At 46.5% G+C, this 16,794-nt stretch overlaps 1 protein-coding gene across 1 annotated transcript in view; it reads right to left on the bottom strand.

The window, feature by feature from the left end:
- Positions 1 to 5,558: 5,558 nt before the first annotated feature.
- The window catches only part of dnah6 (dynein, axonemal, heavy chain 6), a 184,285-nt gene continuing 173,049 nt past the window's right edge, over positions 5,559 to 16,794 (bottom strand). Inside the window, exons 72-74 of the mRNA XM_065004536.1 lie at positions 10,722 to 10,873; positions 10,018 to 10,240; positions 5,559 to 6,178 (exon numbers count right to left, since the gene is read on the bottom strand). Coding sequence (XP_064860608.1) covers positions 6,075 to 6,178; positions 10,018 to 10,240; positions 10,722 to 10,873 — 479 coding nt within the window. The 3' untranslated portion in view covers positions 5,559 to 6,074. The remainder of the gene's footprint in view (positions 6,179 to 10,017; positions 10,241 to 10,721; positions 10,874 to 16,794) is intronic.

The raw sequence follows: 16,794 nt of genomic DNA, 5'->3' as shown, positions 1-16,794 counted from the left end.
TGTAGTGAGGGTGTATGGAAGGTGTAGTGAGGGTGTATGGAGGGTGAGGGTGTAGTGAGGGTGTAGTGAGGGTGTATGGAGGGTGTAATTCATCTGCATGGTTTTAGATCCTGCTTGACAGGGGAGCTGAATCACTTAGCAGTCTGAGGGACAATCTTTCAATACACCTTCAAGGCATCACAGGTGGTTTCGCTCTGTTTACTCTTCAGACACACTGCTTTATTGTGTGTGTGTGTGTGTGTGTGTGTGTGTCCGTCCGCACACCTGGAAATCCTCTTATTCCAGCAGGTCTGTTCTGTTTCTCCTCTACAGATTCCTCCTTCTGGGTCTTCTGGGACTCTGTTGCTGCAGGAATACTAAGCTAAGATCTGTGACAGAGGCTTTGAAAATCGCAACAGATCCTGCTGTGCTGTGTGCTTGCCTGTGAGAGAGATTGTGGTTTGTGTTTCTCCCAGTGTTTGTGTTTGTGCACACGTGTGTGGTTTTCTGTGTCCAGATGTCTATGGTAATGGATTCATGGACACACACAGAAAGCCTTTCCCCCCATCCACACCTCAGCTTTTAGATGCACTGTCTGATCCCTTTAAACAACCGACTGGACCGTCTCAATTCAATGTCAGTGCATTTCTAAAACAGCTTTACATTTTTGTTTGTTTACAAATGACAGGGACTCGAAACGCACAAAAGGTTTTGAACACATTGGAATATGCGTTGTGTTTCGCTCCAGGCAGCACAGTCTGCCAGTAACACTATTTATCATGGAGTTGAAGTGGGACGTTTACAGTTGAAGTCTGAAGTTTACACCTGAGCCAAATATATTTAAACTCCATTTTTCCTGACATATAATCCTAGTAAAATTACCTGTCTTAGGTCAGTTAGGATCACCACTTTATTTTAAGAATGTGACATGTCAGAATAATAGTAGAGAGAATGATTTATTTCAGCTTTTATTTCTTTCATCACATTCCCAGTGGGTCAGAAGTTTACATACACTCAATTAGTATTTGGTAGCATTGCCTTTAAATGGTTTAACCTGGGTCAAACGTTTCAAGTAGCCTTCCACAAGCTTCCCACAATAAGTTGGGTGAATTTTGGCCCATTCCTCCTGACAGAGCTGGTGTAACTGAGTCAGGTTTGTAGGCCTCCTTGCTCGCACACTCTTTATCACTTCTGCCCACACATTTTCTATAGGATTGAGGTCAGGGCTTTGTGATGGCCACTCCAATACCTTGACTTTATTGTCCTTAAGCCTTCCACAACTTTGGAAGTATGCTTGGGGTCATTGTCCATTTGGAAGACCCATTTGCAACCAAGCTTTAACTTCTTGCGTCGAGCCATCCCGGATCCGGTATCGTGACTACAGCCTCAAGCTCATTACCATAACGCAACATTAACTATTCATGAAAATCGCAAATGAAATGAATCTATTTGCTCTCAAGCTTAGCCTTTTGTTAACAACACTGTCATCTCAGATTTTCAAAATATGCTTCTCAACCATTGCAAAACAGGCATTTGTGTAACAGTATTGATGGCTAACGTACCATTTAGCATTAGCATTCAGCATGCAACATTTTCCACAAAAACCATAAAAGCATTCAAATAAAATAATTTACCTTTGAAGAACTTCAGATGTTTTCAATGAGGAGACTCAGATAGCAAATGTTCAGTTTTTCCTGAAAGATTATTTGTTTAGGACAAATCGCTCCGTTTTCTGCGTCACGTTTAGCTACGAAAAAAAACCTGTATCCAGGATTGTGTAAATCTATCAGCAAGCTCATTAGCATAACACAACGTTAACTATTCATGAAAATCGCAAATGAAATGAAATGAATCTATTTGCTCTCAAGCTTAGCCTTTTGTTAACAACACTGTCATCTCAGATTTTCAAAATATGCTTCTCAACCATTGCAAAACAAGCATTTGTGTAACAGTATTGATGGCTAACGTACCATTTAGCATTAGCATTCAGCATGCAACATTTTCCACAAAAAACATAAAAGCATTCAAATAAAATCATTTACCTTTGAAGAACTTCAGCTGTTTTCAATGAGGAGACTCTGTTAGATAGCAAATGTTCCGTTTTTACAAAAAATATTATTTGTGTCGACTAATCGCTCCGTTTTGTTCATCGCGTTTGGGTAAGGAAAAAAATAAAATAATAAGTCATTAAAACGCGAACTTTTTTCCAAATTAACTCCATAATATCGACAGAAACATGGCAAACCGATGTTTAGAATCAATCCTCAAGGTGTTTTTCACATATCTATCGACGATAAAATCCATCGTGGCAGTTGACTTTCAATTCTGAAGAAATGGAACGCGCATGGACCTACAGATTACGCACACAGGACACCGGGCGGGACACCAGGTAAATTTACTCTCTTATGGTCAATCTTCCAATGATATGCCTACAAACACGTCACAATGCTGCAGACACCTCAGGGAATAGACAGAAAGCGCGGGCTCATTCCTGGCGCATTCACAGCCATATAAGGAGACATTGGAACACAGCGCCTTCAGAATCTGGGGCATTTCCTGTATGAAACTTCATCTTGGTTTCCCCTGTTGCATTAGTTCTGGGGCACTCACAGATAATATCTTTGCAGTTTTGGAGACATCAGAGTTGTGTCTTTCCAAGGCTGTCAATTCCATGCATAGTCGAGCATCTTTTCGTGACAAAATATTGCGCTTAAAACGGGCACGTCTTTTTATCCAATAATGACACAGTGCCCCCATAGGTTCAAGAGGTTAACTTCCTGACTGATGTCTTGAGATGTTGCTTCAATATATCCACATCATTTTTCCTCCTCATGATGCCATCTATTTTCCTCATGATACCATCTATTTTGTGAAGTGCACCAGTCCCTCTTGCAGAAAAGCACCCCACAACATGATGCTGTCACCCCCGTGCTTCACCGTTGGGATGGTATTCTTCGGCTTGCAAGCCTCCCCCTTTTTCCTCCAAACATAATGATGGTCATTATGGCCAAACAGTTCTATTTTTGTTTCATCTGACCAGAGGACTTTTCTCCAGAAAGTACGATCTTTGTCCCCATGTGCAGTTGCAAACCGTAGTCTGGCTTTTTTATGGCGGTTTTGGAGCAGTGGGTTCTTCCTTGCTGAGCGGCCTTTCAGGTTATGTCAATATAGGACTCGTTTTACTGTGGATATAGATACTTTTGTATCTGTTTCCACCAGCATCTTCACAAGGTCCTTTGCTGTTGTTCTGGGATTGATTTGCACTTTTCGCACCAAAGTACGTTCATCTCTAGGAGACAGAATGCATCTCGTTCCTGAGCAGTATGACAGCTGCGTGGTCCCATGGTGTTTATACTTGCATACTATTGTTTGTACATATGAACGTGGTACCTTCGGGCGTTTGGAAATTGCTCACAAGGATGAACTAGACTTGTGTAAGTCTACAATTTTGTTTCTGAGGTCTTGGCTAATTTCTTTTGATTTTCCCATGATGTCAAGCAAAGAGGCACTGAGTTTGAAGGTAGGCCTTGAAATACATCTACAGGTACACCTCCTATGAACTCAAATGTGTCAATTTGCTTCTAAAGCCATGACATCATTTTGGGGAATTTTTCAAGCTGTTTAAAGGCACAGTCAACTTCTGACCCACTGGAATTGTGATACAGTGAATAATAAGTAAAACAAATCTGTAAACAATTGTTGGAAAAATGACTTGTGCCATGCACAAAGTAGATGTCCTAACCGACTTGCCAAAACTATAGTTTGTTAACAAGAAATTTGTGGAGTGGTTGAAAAACGAGTTTTAATGACTCCAACCTAAGTGTATGTAACCTTCCTACTTCAACTGTACATCGCATCTATTCATTTATTAATGATGTCGTCACTTGACTCCCTACCACCATATCTGTTGAGTAGATGGCCTGCCTCTTAATACAACACGACGAGTCCAGTCATCTTCCTCTTCTCCGTTAGCATCGTAGCATCGCTACAGGGGACCTAACAATCAGCCGTGTATCAGACACCTCGACAGCAACGACCTGTCATAGCGTCCACACAGATCATTGATCTAGATAAACCTTCCTCTTCTCCGTTAGCATCGTAGCATCGCTACAGGGGACGTAACAATCAGCCGTGTATCAGACACCTCGACAGCAACGGCCTGTCATAGCGTCCACACAGATCATTGATCTAGATAAACGGCAGGCGAAGACAGGAAACAGTGAAGACCAGAGAGACTCCTCTGCACCATTTCTGTCCCTCCATCTCTTTTTGCTCTCCTCCTCCACCTCGCTCCCTGAGGGTGTGATGAACATATATAGTACCAGGCAAAGGGTTTTTCATTATTTTTTACTATTTTCTACATTGTAGAATAACAGTGAAGACAATAAAACTATGGAATAACACATGGAATCATGTAGTAACCAAAAAAGTGTTAAACAAATCAAAATATATTTGATTTGAGATTCTTCAAAGTAGCCAACTTTTGCCTTGATGGCAGTTTTGCACACTCTTGGCATTCTCTCAACCAGCTTCACCTGGAATGCTTTTCCAACAGTCTTGAAGGAGTTCCCACATATGCTGAGCACTTGTTGGCTGCTTTTCAACTCATCTCAAATGGGTTGGGGTCAGGCGGTTTACATGTTGCATTTAGATTTTTGTTCCATATAGATCCCTGTGTGTGCATTCTAATGTTGACATCACAATGGGTGAGTTACTGTGTTGAAATAACTTTTCAGTAACAGGATAAACATATGGTGGTTTTTAAATGCAGGAGGACAGCTTTTTGTTCGAGGTGGTTCACTATCGCAGGTGTCCCTTCAGCTGAGAAGGACAGGGGGCTCATGGTTAATATATAATGGGGGAGACGCAGGACACTGAAGTACCATCTCTTACATGTGAATTAGAGTTCGCCTGACCACGCATCAGATGCATTTTTACGTGATGCTCCTGGTGAATATTGACGATCTTACTCTCCTTTCACATTTGCAGGCTACACGAGTGACTATGAAAGCACTGCAGTCTACACTTCCTGTCGACTGTGTGTGTGTGTGGGGGGGGAACTGAACTGAACTGAACACACAATTGAACCCATCAAATCAAATCTGATTGGTGACCCACATTATTTAGCAGCTGTTATTGCGGGTGTAGCGACATGCTCTTCTCCCAGACACACAGCAAAATGCACAAACGACAACAGCACTGCTACATGGTATTTAATCAAAGCAACTCGGAAGAGAAAAGAAAAATGCCATTTTGGGCCCCCGTGCAAATACAACTGATGAGCAGGGAGAGAGAGTACACAGTAGAATACTTCTCAACTGATGAGCAGGGAGAGAGAGTACACAGTAGAATACTTCTCAACTGATGAGCAGGGAGAGAGAGTACACAGTAGAATACTTCTCAACTGATGAGCAGGGAGAGAGAGTACACAGTAGAATACTTCTCAACTGATTAGCAGGGAGAGAGAGTACACAGTAGAATACTTCTCAACTGATGAGCAGGGAGAGAGAGTACACAGTAGAATACTTCTCAACTGAAGCAGGGAGAGAGAGTACTGAATACTTCTCAACTGAGAGCAGGGAGAGAGAGTACACAGTAGAATACTTCTCAACTGATGAGCAGGGAGAGAGAGTACACAGTAGAATACTTCTCAACTGATGAGCAGGGAGAGAGAGTACACAGTAGAATACTTCTCAACTGATGAGCAGGGAGAGAGAGTACACAGTAGAATACTTCTCAACTGATGAGCAGGGAGAGAGAGTACACAGTAGAATACTTCTCAACTGATGAGCAGGGAGAGAGAGTACACAGTAGAATACTTCTCAACTGATTAGCAGGGAGAGAGAGTACACAGTAGAATACTTCTCAACTGATGAGCAGGGAGAGAGAGTACACAGTAGAATACTTCTCAACTGATGAGCAGGGGGAGAGAGTACACAGTAGAATACTTCTCAATACAGACGTGAGAAACAGTCACTGGTTTCCAGAAAACAAGAGTCCATAGAGAATGGGCTTCATCAGTGCTGCTGGTAATGAAGGTGCAGAAGTACAGCTGTGTGTGTGTGTGTGTGTGTGTGGTGCCTGTGGGTGGGTCACTACTCGTTGAGCTGACAGAGCAGGGCTGAGGCCTTGGTGATCCAGTAGTCACTAGGCAGGCTGGACGGCAGCATCACCGTCACCACAAAGTTAGTAGAGTGGCCTGAGGGAGAGAACACACAGGTCTGTCACTATCTGGACATGATGCAGAGAACACACAGGTCTGTCACTATCTGGACATGATGCAGAGAACACACAGGTCTGTCACTATCTGGACATGATGCAGAGAACACACAGGTCTGTCACTATCTGGACATGATGCAGAGGACCAGAGAACACACAGGTCTGTCACTATCTGGACATGATGCAGAGGACCAGAGAACACACAGGTCTGTCACTATCTGGACATGATGCAGAGGACCAGAGAACACACAGGTCTGTCACTATCTGGACATGATGCAGAGGCCCAGAGAACACACAGGTCTGTCACTATCTGGACATGATGCAGAGGTAGGATCTAGGTAGGTAGGTAGTAGGGCTCTAGGTAGGTAGGTTGGTAGTAGGGATCTGGGTAGGTAGTAGGGCTGGAGGTAGGTAGGTAGTAGGGCTCTGGGTAGGTAGTATGGCTCTAGGTAGGTAGGTAGTATGGCTCTAGGTAGGTAGGTAGTATGGCTCTAGGTAGGTAGGTAGTAGGGCTCTGGGTAGATAGTAGGACTCTAGGTAGGTAGTAGACAGGTAGGTAGTAGGGCTCTGGGTAGGTAGGTAGTAGGTCTCTGGGTATGTAATAGGGCTCTAGGTAGGTAGTAGGGCTCTAGGTAGGTATGTAGGTAGTAGGGCTCTAGGTAGGTAGGTGGTAGGGATCTGGATAGGTAGGTAGTAGGGCTCTGGGTAGGTAGTAGGGCTCTAGGTAGGTAGTAGTGCTCTGGGTAGGTAGCAGGGCTCTTGGTGGGTAGGTAGTAGGGCTCTGGGTAGGTAGTAGGGATCTAGGTAGGTCGTAGGGCTCTGGGTAGGTAGTAGGGCTCTGGGTAGGTAGTAGGGCTTTGGGTAGGTAGTAGGGCTCTAGGTAGGTAGTAGACAGGTAGGTAGTAGGGCTCTAAGTAGGTAGTAGGGCTCTAAGTGGGTAGTAGGGCTGGAGGTAGGTAGTAGGACTCTGGGTAGGTAGGTAGGTAATAGGGCTGAAGGTAGGTAGTAGGGCTCTAGGTAGGTAGGTAGGTAGGTAGGTAGGTAGGTAGTAGGGCTCTGGGTAGGTAGGTAGGTAGGTAGTAGTGCTCTAGGTAGGTAGGTAGTAGTGCTCTAGGTAGGTAGGTAGTAGGTCTCTGGGTATGTAATAGGGCTCTAGGTAGGTAGTAGGGCTCTAGGTAGGTAGGCAGGTAGGTAGTAGGGCTCTAGGTAGGTAGGTGGTAGGGATCTGGAAAGGTAGGTAGTAGGGCTCTGGGTAGGTAGTAGGGCTCTAGGTAGGTAGTAGTGCTCTGGGTAGGTAGCAGGGCTCTTGGTGGGTAGGTAGTAGGGCTCTGGGTAGGTAGTAGGGCTCTAGGTAGGTCGTAGGGCTCTGGGTAGGTAGTAGGGCTCTGGGTAGGTAGTAGGGCTTTGGGTAGGTAGTAGGGCTTTGGGTAGGTAGTAGGGCTCTAAGTAGGTAGTAGGGCTCTAAGTGGGTAGTAGGGCTGGAGGTAGGTAGTAGGACTCTGGGTAGGTAGGTAATAGGGCTGAAGGTAGGTAGTAGGGCTCTAGGTAGGTAGGTAGGTAGGTAGGTAGTAGGGCTCTGGGTAGGTAGGTAGGTAGGTAGGTAGTAGGCCTCTAGGTAGGTAGGTAGTAGGGCTCTAGGTAGGTAGGTGGTAGGGATCTGGATAGGTAGGTAGTAGGGCTCTAAGTAGGTAGGTGGTAGGGTTCTGGATAGGTAGTAATGCTCTGGGTAGGTAGTAGGGCTCTGGGGTAGGGCTTTGGGTAGGTACAGTGCCTTTGCAAAAGTATTAATTCCCCTTGGCCTTTTTTCTATTTTGTTGCATTTCAACCTGTAATTTAAATGTATGTTTATTTGGACTTCATGTAATGGACATGCACAAAATAGTCCACATTGGTGAAGTGAAATGAAAAAAAATGACTCACATGATCTGTCACATGATCTCAGTATATATACACCTGTTCTGAAAGGCCCCAGAGTCTGCAACACCGCTAAGCAAGGGACACCACCAAGCAAGTGGCACCATGAAGACCAAGGAGCTCTCCCCAGGCAAGGAGGGCATTAATCAGAGAGGCAACAAAGAGACCAAAGATAACCCTGAAGGAGCTGCAAAGCTCCACAGCGGAGATTGGAGTATCTGTCCAAAGGACCACTTTAAGCTGTACACTCCACAGAGCTGGACTTTACGGAAGAGTGGCCAGAAAAGGCTTGTGGGAGACTCCCCAAACATATGGAAGAAGGTACTCTGGTCAGATGAGACTAAAATGTAGCTTTTTGGCCATCAATGAAAACGCTATGTCTGGAGCAAACCCAACACCTCTCATCACCATCCCTGTTTTTCGTCAGCAGGGACTGGGAAGCTGGTCAGAATTGAAGGAATGATGGATGGCGCTAAATACAGGGAAATTCTTGAGGGAAACGAGTCTCAGTCTTACAGAGATTTGAGACTGGGATAGAGGTTCACCTTCCAGCAGGACAATGACCCTAAGCATACTGCTAAAGCAACACTTGAGTGGTTTAAGGGGAAAATTTAAATGTCTTGGAATGGCCTAGTCAAAGCCCAGACCTCAATCCAATTGAGAATCTGTGGTATGACTTCAAGATTGCTGTACACCAGCGGAATCCATTCAACTTGAAGGAGCTGGAACAGTTTTGCCTTGAAGAATGGACAGAAATCCCAGTGGCTATATGTGCCAAGCTTATAGAGACATAACCCAAGAGACTTGCAGCTGTAATTGTGGGGGGTGAATAGTTCTGCACGCTCAAGTTTTCTGTTTTTTTTGTGTCTTATTTCTTGTTTGTTTCACAATATAAAATATTTTGCATCTTCACAGTGGTTGGCATGTTGTGTAAATCAAATGATACAACCCCCCCCCCAAAAAAACAATTTTAATTCCAGGTTGTAAGGCAACAAAATAGGAAAAATGCCAAGGGGGTGAATACCTTCGCAAATCACTGTAGCAGGGCTCTAGGTAGGGGTGTAGGGTGTGTATAGGGACATAGTGTATCTGTCGTAGACAGAGTCCTGTGGTCATATACAGTGGAGCTTGGTACAGTTTACTAAGAGGAAGGGCTCTAGGTAGGACTGTAGTGCAGTGGTTCTCAAACCTCTCCTTCAGGACCTCCAGACATGTTGTTGTAGCTCTGAACTCTCTCTCCTGATTCACCTAGTCAAGGGCTTGATGATTAGTTGAATCAGGTGTGCTGGTTCAATAGATCAAATCCATGGAACGGCTGTGAGTCCCAGAGAGGAGAGGTTTGAAACCCCCAGGTGTAGTGGTTATACACTGAGTGTACAAAATATTATGAACACCTTCCTAATATTGAGTTGCATCCCCCCACCCCTTTTGCCCTCAAGAACAGCCTCAATTCGGGAAACTGTTGAGCGTGAAAAACCCAGCAGCGTTGCAGTTCTTGACACAAACCAGTGTGCCTGGCACCTACTACCATACCCCGTTCAAAAGCACATACATCTTTAGTCTTGCCCATTGAGACAATTGAGACATGGATTGTGTATGTGTGATATTCAGAGGGTGAATGGAAGAATGGGGTATGGTAGTAGGTGTCAGGCTCACTGGTTTGCGTCAAGAACTGCAACGCTGCTGGGTTTTTTACGCTCAACAGTTTCCCATGTGTATCCAGAATGGTCCACCACCCAAAGGACATCCAGCCAACTTGACACAACTGTGGGAAGCATTGGAGTCACCATGGGCCGGCATCCCTGTGGAACGCTTTCAACACCTTGTAGAGTCCATGTCCTGACGAATTGAGGCTGTTCTGAGGGCAAAAGGGGGTGAAACTGAATATTAGGTAGGTGTCCTTACCTGTAGTAGACAAAGTCCCAGCCCGAGCTGAGGTCTTGTACAGCGGAGCCTGGTAGAGAGACGGATCAGGGTCATAGTTCTGCTGGGGTTCGAAGTGCACCACGGGAAGCATGGCGTTCATCACCCGCGGCAACGCATCCTCGATCACCATGTCGACGTCGTCCCAGCGACTGGCGTCCATGAACATCCCGTGCACCAGCACGCCGTCGTTGATGGTGGGTAGCTATGGAGTGTTACTGTAGTTACTATAATGTTATATTATGATACATTATGATTAGAGGCCTGGGTTTTGGACAATCATATCACATGACCTGGTGTTGAACCTTTAGTTAAAGCTTCATCGTCCAGCACCATCCTCAGACAGTTGTTTTCATTTTAGGTCTAATTCTCATTTCTGGACAAGGCTTTAAATAAAGGTTCAAATCTAGGTCATGTGACATGGTTGTCCAGAACACAGGGTCCTAATAATGATCCAGATATGGTTCTAAAACCTCTTCAGGAACCTGACGAGTTGACTAATTCACTGATGACCTCAACATCCCACAGAGGTCAACGTGTGTTGGAGTCATTTCTATCAGCGAGTAGCTTAGCTCCTTCATGTTTTCACAGAGTCAGACTGTGCTTTGGAGGCAGGATGCAGTAAACTCCTTCCTGCCCTCAGGGCAACCTGTCTAAATATGTCCCTCTCCCCTCCCTGTAGCTACCTCAGAGTCCATGTCCAGCTCGCCCCCGGCCGGTAGGGTCTTCAGCGCCTCGCTCACGGCCCCCTGGTCTAGGTAGACCGGCAACACGTTGAAACGGAAGTTGAGCTCGTCGATGGGGAGGTTATAGGTCCTGGCGTGGTTCTGTAGCGCCCCTACAGGACAGGAGGGGGAACGGCACAACAGCGTTTCAACATCTCAGTAACTGGACTGTAACCCAGTTTGGTGCTCTACTTTGGACTGATCCCAGGCCTGTTCAACAATAACAGGATTTATAAATATACAGCACCTCTCTCAAACCCAACAACATACTATATCAGTGGTCACCAACCGGTCCATCTCCCAGGCATCTCTAGTCCATCGCCAAACATTTCTGTAAATAACCCAACAACATACTATATCAGTGGTCACCAACCGGTCCATCTCCCAGGCATCTCTAGTCCATCGCCAAACATTTCTGTAAATAACCCAACAACATACTATATCAGTGGTCACCAACCGGTCCATCTCCCAGGCATCTAGTCCATCGCCAAACATTTCTGTAAATAACCCAACAACATACTATATCAGTGGTCACCAACCGGTCCATCTCCCAGGAATATAGTCCATCGCCAAACATTTCTGTAAATAACCCAACAACATACTATATCAGTGGTCACCAACAGGTCCATCTCCCAGGCATCTCTAGTCCATCGCCAAACATTTCTGTAAATAACCCAACAACATACTATATCAGTGGTCACCAATCGGTCCATCTCCCAGGCATCTCTAGTCCATCGCCAAACATTTCTGTAAATAACCCAACAACATACTATATCAGTGGTCACCAACCGGTCCATCTCCCAGGCATCTAGTCCATCGCCAAACATTTCTGTAAATAACCCAACAACATACTATATCAGTGGTCACCAACCGGTCCATCTCCCAGGAATCTAGTCCATCGCCAAACATTTCTGTAAAAAACCCAACGATAAAGCCTTGTGTTCCAGTCTCTGTTGGTGGTAGATGGTGGTGGGTGCAGCCCATTCAGCTGCCCTGCGCTCCAGGTATGTGACTGAAGGTTCAAACTCTGCCGTCCCGGTGGGCCTGGAGAGGAAATCAAGTGCACTATGCCACCGCTGGCCAATCAGATGCTCAGATGACCATGTTTGCAGTAATGTAGCAGGCATGAAAGAAAGTTTAGGCAAAATTGATACTGTGAGATTTCAAAACATTTAAAACCATGACTAGAGAGAGACTGTCAACGAATACAGCAAAGAGATGCTGTTTATATGACTGAGTTCATGTTAAGGTCTTACTCAGCACTGTCAACACTTTGTATTCAACACTTTTATCAGCCATAAAATGCGAGTTCTTCCTATTTTCACTCAGCGCTACAACAAGCAGTGCAGCAGTAATGAATGAGGAGGAAAGTGTATAGGTAGGCTTGGTTTGTTATTATTAGGGTCTTTTTTAATATCAAGGAATATTTCACTTTCTCTGTTCATAGGACTAACAACATGAATTTGTACATGAGGCAGAAATACTGCGACTCGAGTTTGGCCGTCAGCTAGAAGACGGTGTCCCTTTTTGGTCGGTGTCAGTCTGCTGCTCTCTCCCTCCGCTGAGACTGACCCTCAGTCTGCTGCTCTCTCCCTCTGCTGAGACTGACCCTCAGTCTGCTGCTCTCTCCCTCTGCTGCTCTCTCCCTCTGCTGAGACTGACCCTCAGTCTGCTGCTCTCTCCCTCCGCTGAGACTGACCCTCAGTCTGCTGCTCTCTCCCTCCGCTGAGACTGACCATCAGTCTGCTGCTCTCTCCCTCCGCTGAGACTGACCATCAGTCTGCTGCTCTCTCCCTCTGCTGAGACTGAACCTCAGTCTGCTGCTCTCTCCCTCTGCTGAGACTGACCCTCAGTCTGCTGCTCTCTCCCTCTGCTGAGACTGACCATCAGTCTGCTGCTCTCTCCCTCTGCTGAGACTGACCCTCAGTCTGCTGCTCTCTCCCTCCGCTGAGACTGACCCTCAGTCTGCTGCTCTCTCCCTCCGCTGAGACTGACCCTCAGTCTGCTGCTCTCTCCCTCTGCTGAGACTGACCCTCAGTCTGCTGCTCTCTCCCTCTGCTGAGACTGACCCTCAGTCTGCTGCTCTCTCCCTCCGCTGAGACTGACCATCAGTCTGCTGCTCTCTCCCTCTGCTGAGACTGACCCTCAGTCTGCTGCTCTCTCCCTCCGCTGAGACTGACCCTCAGTCTGCTGCTCTCTCCCTCTGCTGAGACTGACCCTCAGTCTGCTGCTCTCTCCCTCTGCTGAGACTGACCCTCAGTCTGCTGCTCTCTCCCTCTGCTGAGACTGACCCTCAGTCTGCTGCTCTCTCCCTCTGCTGAGACTGACCCTCAGTCTGCTGCTCTCTCCCTCTGCTGAGACTGACCCTCAGTCTGCTGCTCTCTCCCTCTGCTGAGACTGACCCTCAGTCTGCTGCTCTCTCCCTCTGCTGAGACTGACCCTCAGTCTGCTGCTCTCTCCCTCTGCTGAGACTGACCCTCAGTCTGCTGCTCTCTCCCTCTGCTGAGACTGACCCTCAGTCTGCTGCTCTCTCCCTCTGCTGAGACTGACCCTCAGTCTGCTGCTCTCTCCCTCCGCTGAGACTGACCATCAGTCTGCTGCTCTCTCCCTCCGCTGAGACTGACCCTCAGTCTGCTGCTCTCTCCCTCCGCTGAGACTGACCCTCAGTCTGCTGCTCTCTCCCTCCGCTGAGACTGACCCTCAGTCTGCTGCTCTCTCCCTCCGCTGAGACTGACCCTCAGTCTGCTGCTCTCTCCCTCTGCTGAGACTGACCCTCAGTCTGCTGCTCTCTCCCTCTGCTGAGACTGACCCTCAGTCTGCTGCTCTCTCCCTCTGCTGAGACTGACCCTCAGTCTGCTGCTCTCTCCCTCTGCTGAGACTGACCCTCAGTCTGCTGCTCTCTCCCTCTGCTGAGACTGACCCTCAGTCTGCTGCTCTCTCCCTCTGCTGAGACTGACCCTCAGTCTGCTGCTCTCTCCCTCTGCTGAGACTGACCCTCAGTCTGCTGCTCTCTCCCTCTTCTGAGACTGACCCTCAGTCTGCTGCTCTCTCCCTCTGCTGAGACTGACCCTCAGTCTGCTGCTCTCTCCCTCTGCTGAGACTGACCCTCAGTCTGCTGCTCTCTCTCTCTGCTGAGACTGACCCTCAGTCTGCTGCTCTCTCCCTCTGCTGAGACTGACCCTCAGTCTGCTGCTCTCTCCCTCTGCTGAGACTGACCCTCAGTCTGCTGCTCTCTCCCTCTGCTGAGACTGACCCTCAGTCTGCTGCTCTCTCCCTCTGCTGAGACTGACCCTCAGTCTGCTGCTCTCTCCCTCTGCTGAGACTGACCCTCAGTCTGCTGCTCTCTCCCTCCGCTGAGACTGACCATCAGTCTGCTGCTCTCTCCCTCCGCTGAGACTGACCCTCAGTCTGCTGCTCTCCCTCTGCTGAGACTGACCCTCAGTCTGCTGCTCTCTCCCTCTGCTGAGACTGACCCTCAGTCTGCTGCTCTCTCCCTCTGCTGAGACTGACCCTCAGTCTGCTGCTCTCTCCCTCTGCTGAGACTGACCCTCAGTCTGCTGCTCTCTCCCTCCGCTGAGACTGACCCTCAGTCTGCTGCTCTCTCCCTCCGCTGAGACTGACCCTCAGTCTGCTGCTCTCTCCCTCCGCTGAGACTGACCCTCAGTCTGCTGCTCTCTCCCTCCGCTGAGACTGACCCTCAGTCTGCTGCTCTCTCCCTCTGCTGAGACTGACCCTCAGTCTGCTGCTCTCTCCCTCTGCTGAGACTGACCCTCAGTCTGCTGCTCTCTCCCTCTGCTGAGACTGACCCTCAGTCTGCTGCTCTCTCCCTCTGCTGAGACTGACCCTCAGTCTGCTGCTCTCTCCCTCTGCGGAGACTGACCCTCGGTCTGCTGCTCTCTCCCTCTGCTGAGACTGACCCTCAGCCTGCTGCTCTCGCCCTCTGCGGAGACTGACCCTCGGTCTGCTGCTCTCTCCCTCTGCTGAGACTGACCCTCGGTCTGCTGCTCTCTCCCTCTGCTGAGACTGACCCTCGGTCTGCTGCTCTCTCCCTCTGCTGAGACTGACCCTCGGTCTGCTGCTCTCTCCCTCTGCTGAGACTGACCCTCAGTCTGCTGCTCTCTCCCTCTGCTGAGACTGACCCTCAGTCTGCTGCTCTCTCCCTCCGCTGAGACTGACCCTCAGTCTGCTGCTCTCTCCCTCCGCTGAGACTGACCCTCAGTCTGCTGCTCTCTCCCTCTGCTGAGACTGACCCTCAGTCTGCTGCTCTCTCCCTCTGCTGAGACTGACCCTCAGTCTGCTGCTCTCTCCCTCCGCTGAGACTGACCACCAGATGCAGGCACCATCAGCCCAGTAAAATAAACAGCTAATGATTTAAATGTATGCTCACTCAGCTGTGCCTCACAAGGAATACAACAATGGATCTATTACCGGTGTGATCATATAGCCCACCTCAAATTCTGAAATATATATATATTTTAAAATGTCCCGAACAGCAATGCATTGGCAGGTAAATTCAAGCAAAGCCAGTATGTGGTGATAATGTATTGGGCCTGTAGCTTACTGCACAAACCTCATTGCTACAGAGCTGTGTTTAATTGGTTCATGTTTCTTACATTGTTGAAGTCATGGTAATAAAACATCAGAGCGGTAGATCTCGGCATGTATTTTTGATTCAAAGTGATCTTGACTCAGAAAAGGTTGGTGACCACGGTACTATATGAAGTAGACTACAATGTTGAAGAGAACATCATTTTGACTAGAGTAGAGACTACATCATATTGAATAAAGAACAGAATATTGAATATTCTTTTGCTACATAATATTGAATATAGAGCAGCATATTGAATATTTAATAGACTACATAATATTGACTAGAGTACAGCATAATGAATATTTAATAGAGTACAGCATATTGAATATTTAATAGAGTACAGCATATTGAATATTTAATACTACATAATATTGACTAGAGAACAGAGGAGATGGTGTGTACTGACCAGTGATATTTAATACTACATAATATTGACTAGAGAACAGAACACAGAGGAGACAGTGTGTACTGACCAGTGATATTTAATACTACATAATATTGACTAGAGAACAGAACACAGAGGAGACGGTGTGTACTGACCAGTGATATTTAATACTACATAATATTGACTAGAGAACAGAGGAGACGGTGTGTACTGACCAGTGATATTTAATACTACATAATATTGAATAGAGAACAGAGGAGACGGTGTGTACTGAACAGTGATATTTAATACTACATAATATTGACTAGAGAACAGAGGAGACAGTGTGTACTGACCAGTGATATTTAATACTACATAATATTGACTAGAGAACAGAACACAGAGGAGATGGTGTGTACTGACCAGTGATATTTAATACTACATAATATTGACTAGAGAACAGAGGAGACAGTGTGTACTGACCAGTGATATTTAATACTACATAATATTGACTACAGAACAGAACACAGAGGAGACGGTGTGTACTGACCAGTGATATTTAATACTACATAATATTGACTAGAGAACAGAACACAGAGGAGACGGTGTGTACTGACCAGTGATATTTAATACTACATAATATTGACTAGAGAACAGAGGAGACAGTGTGTACTGACCAGTGATATTTAATACTACATAATATTGACTAGAGAACAGAGGAGACAGTGTGTACTGACCAGTGATATTTAATACTACATAATATTGACTAGAGAACAGAGGAGACGGTGTGTACTGACCAGTGATATTTAATACTACATAATATTGACTAGAGAACAGAGGAGACGGTGTGTACTGAACAGTGATATTTAATACTACATAATATTGACTAGAGAACAGAGGAGACAGTGTGTACTGACCAGTGATATTTAATACTACATAATATTGACTAGAGAACAGAGGAGACGGTGTGTACTGACCAGTGATATTTAATACTACATAATATTGACTAGAGAACAGAACACAGAGGAGATGGTGTGTACTGACCAGTGATATTTAATACTACATAATATTGACTAGAG

Source organism: Oncorhynchus nerka, linkage group LG18, assembly GCF_034236695.1.
Source record: "Oncorhynchus nerka isolate Pitt River linkage group LG18, Oner_Uvic_2.0, whole genome shotgun sequence".
Lineage (NCBI taxonomy): Eukaryota > Metazoa > Chordata > Actinopteri > Salmoniformes > Salmonidae > Oncorhynchus > Oncorhynchus nerka.
Note: the sequence above shows the minus strand (reverse complement) of the source record. Positions and strands in the feature narration are given on the sequence as shown.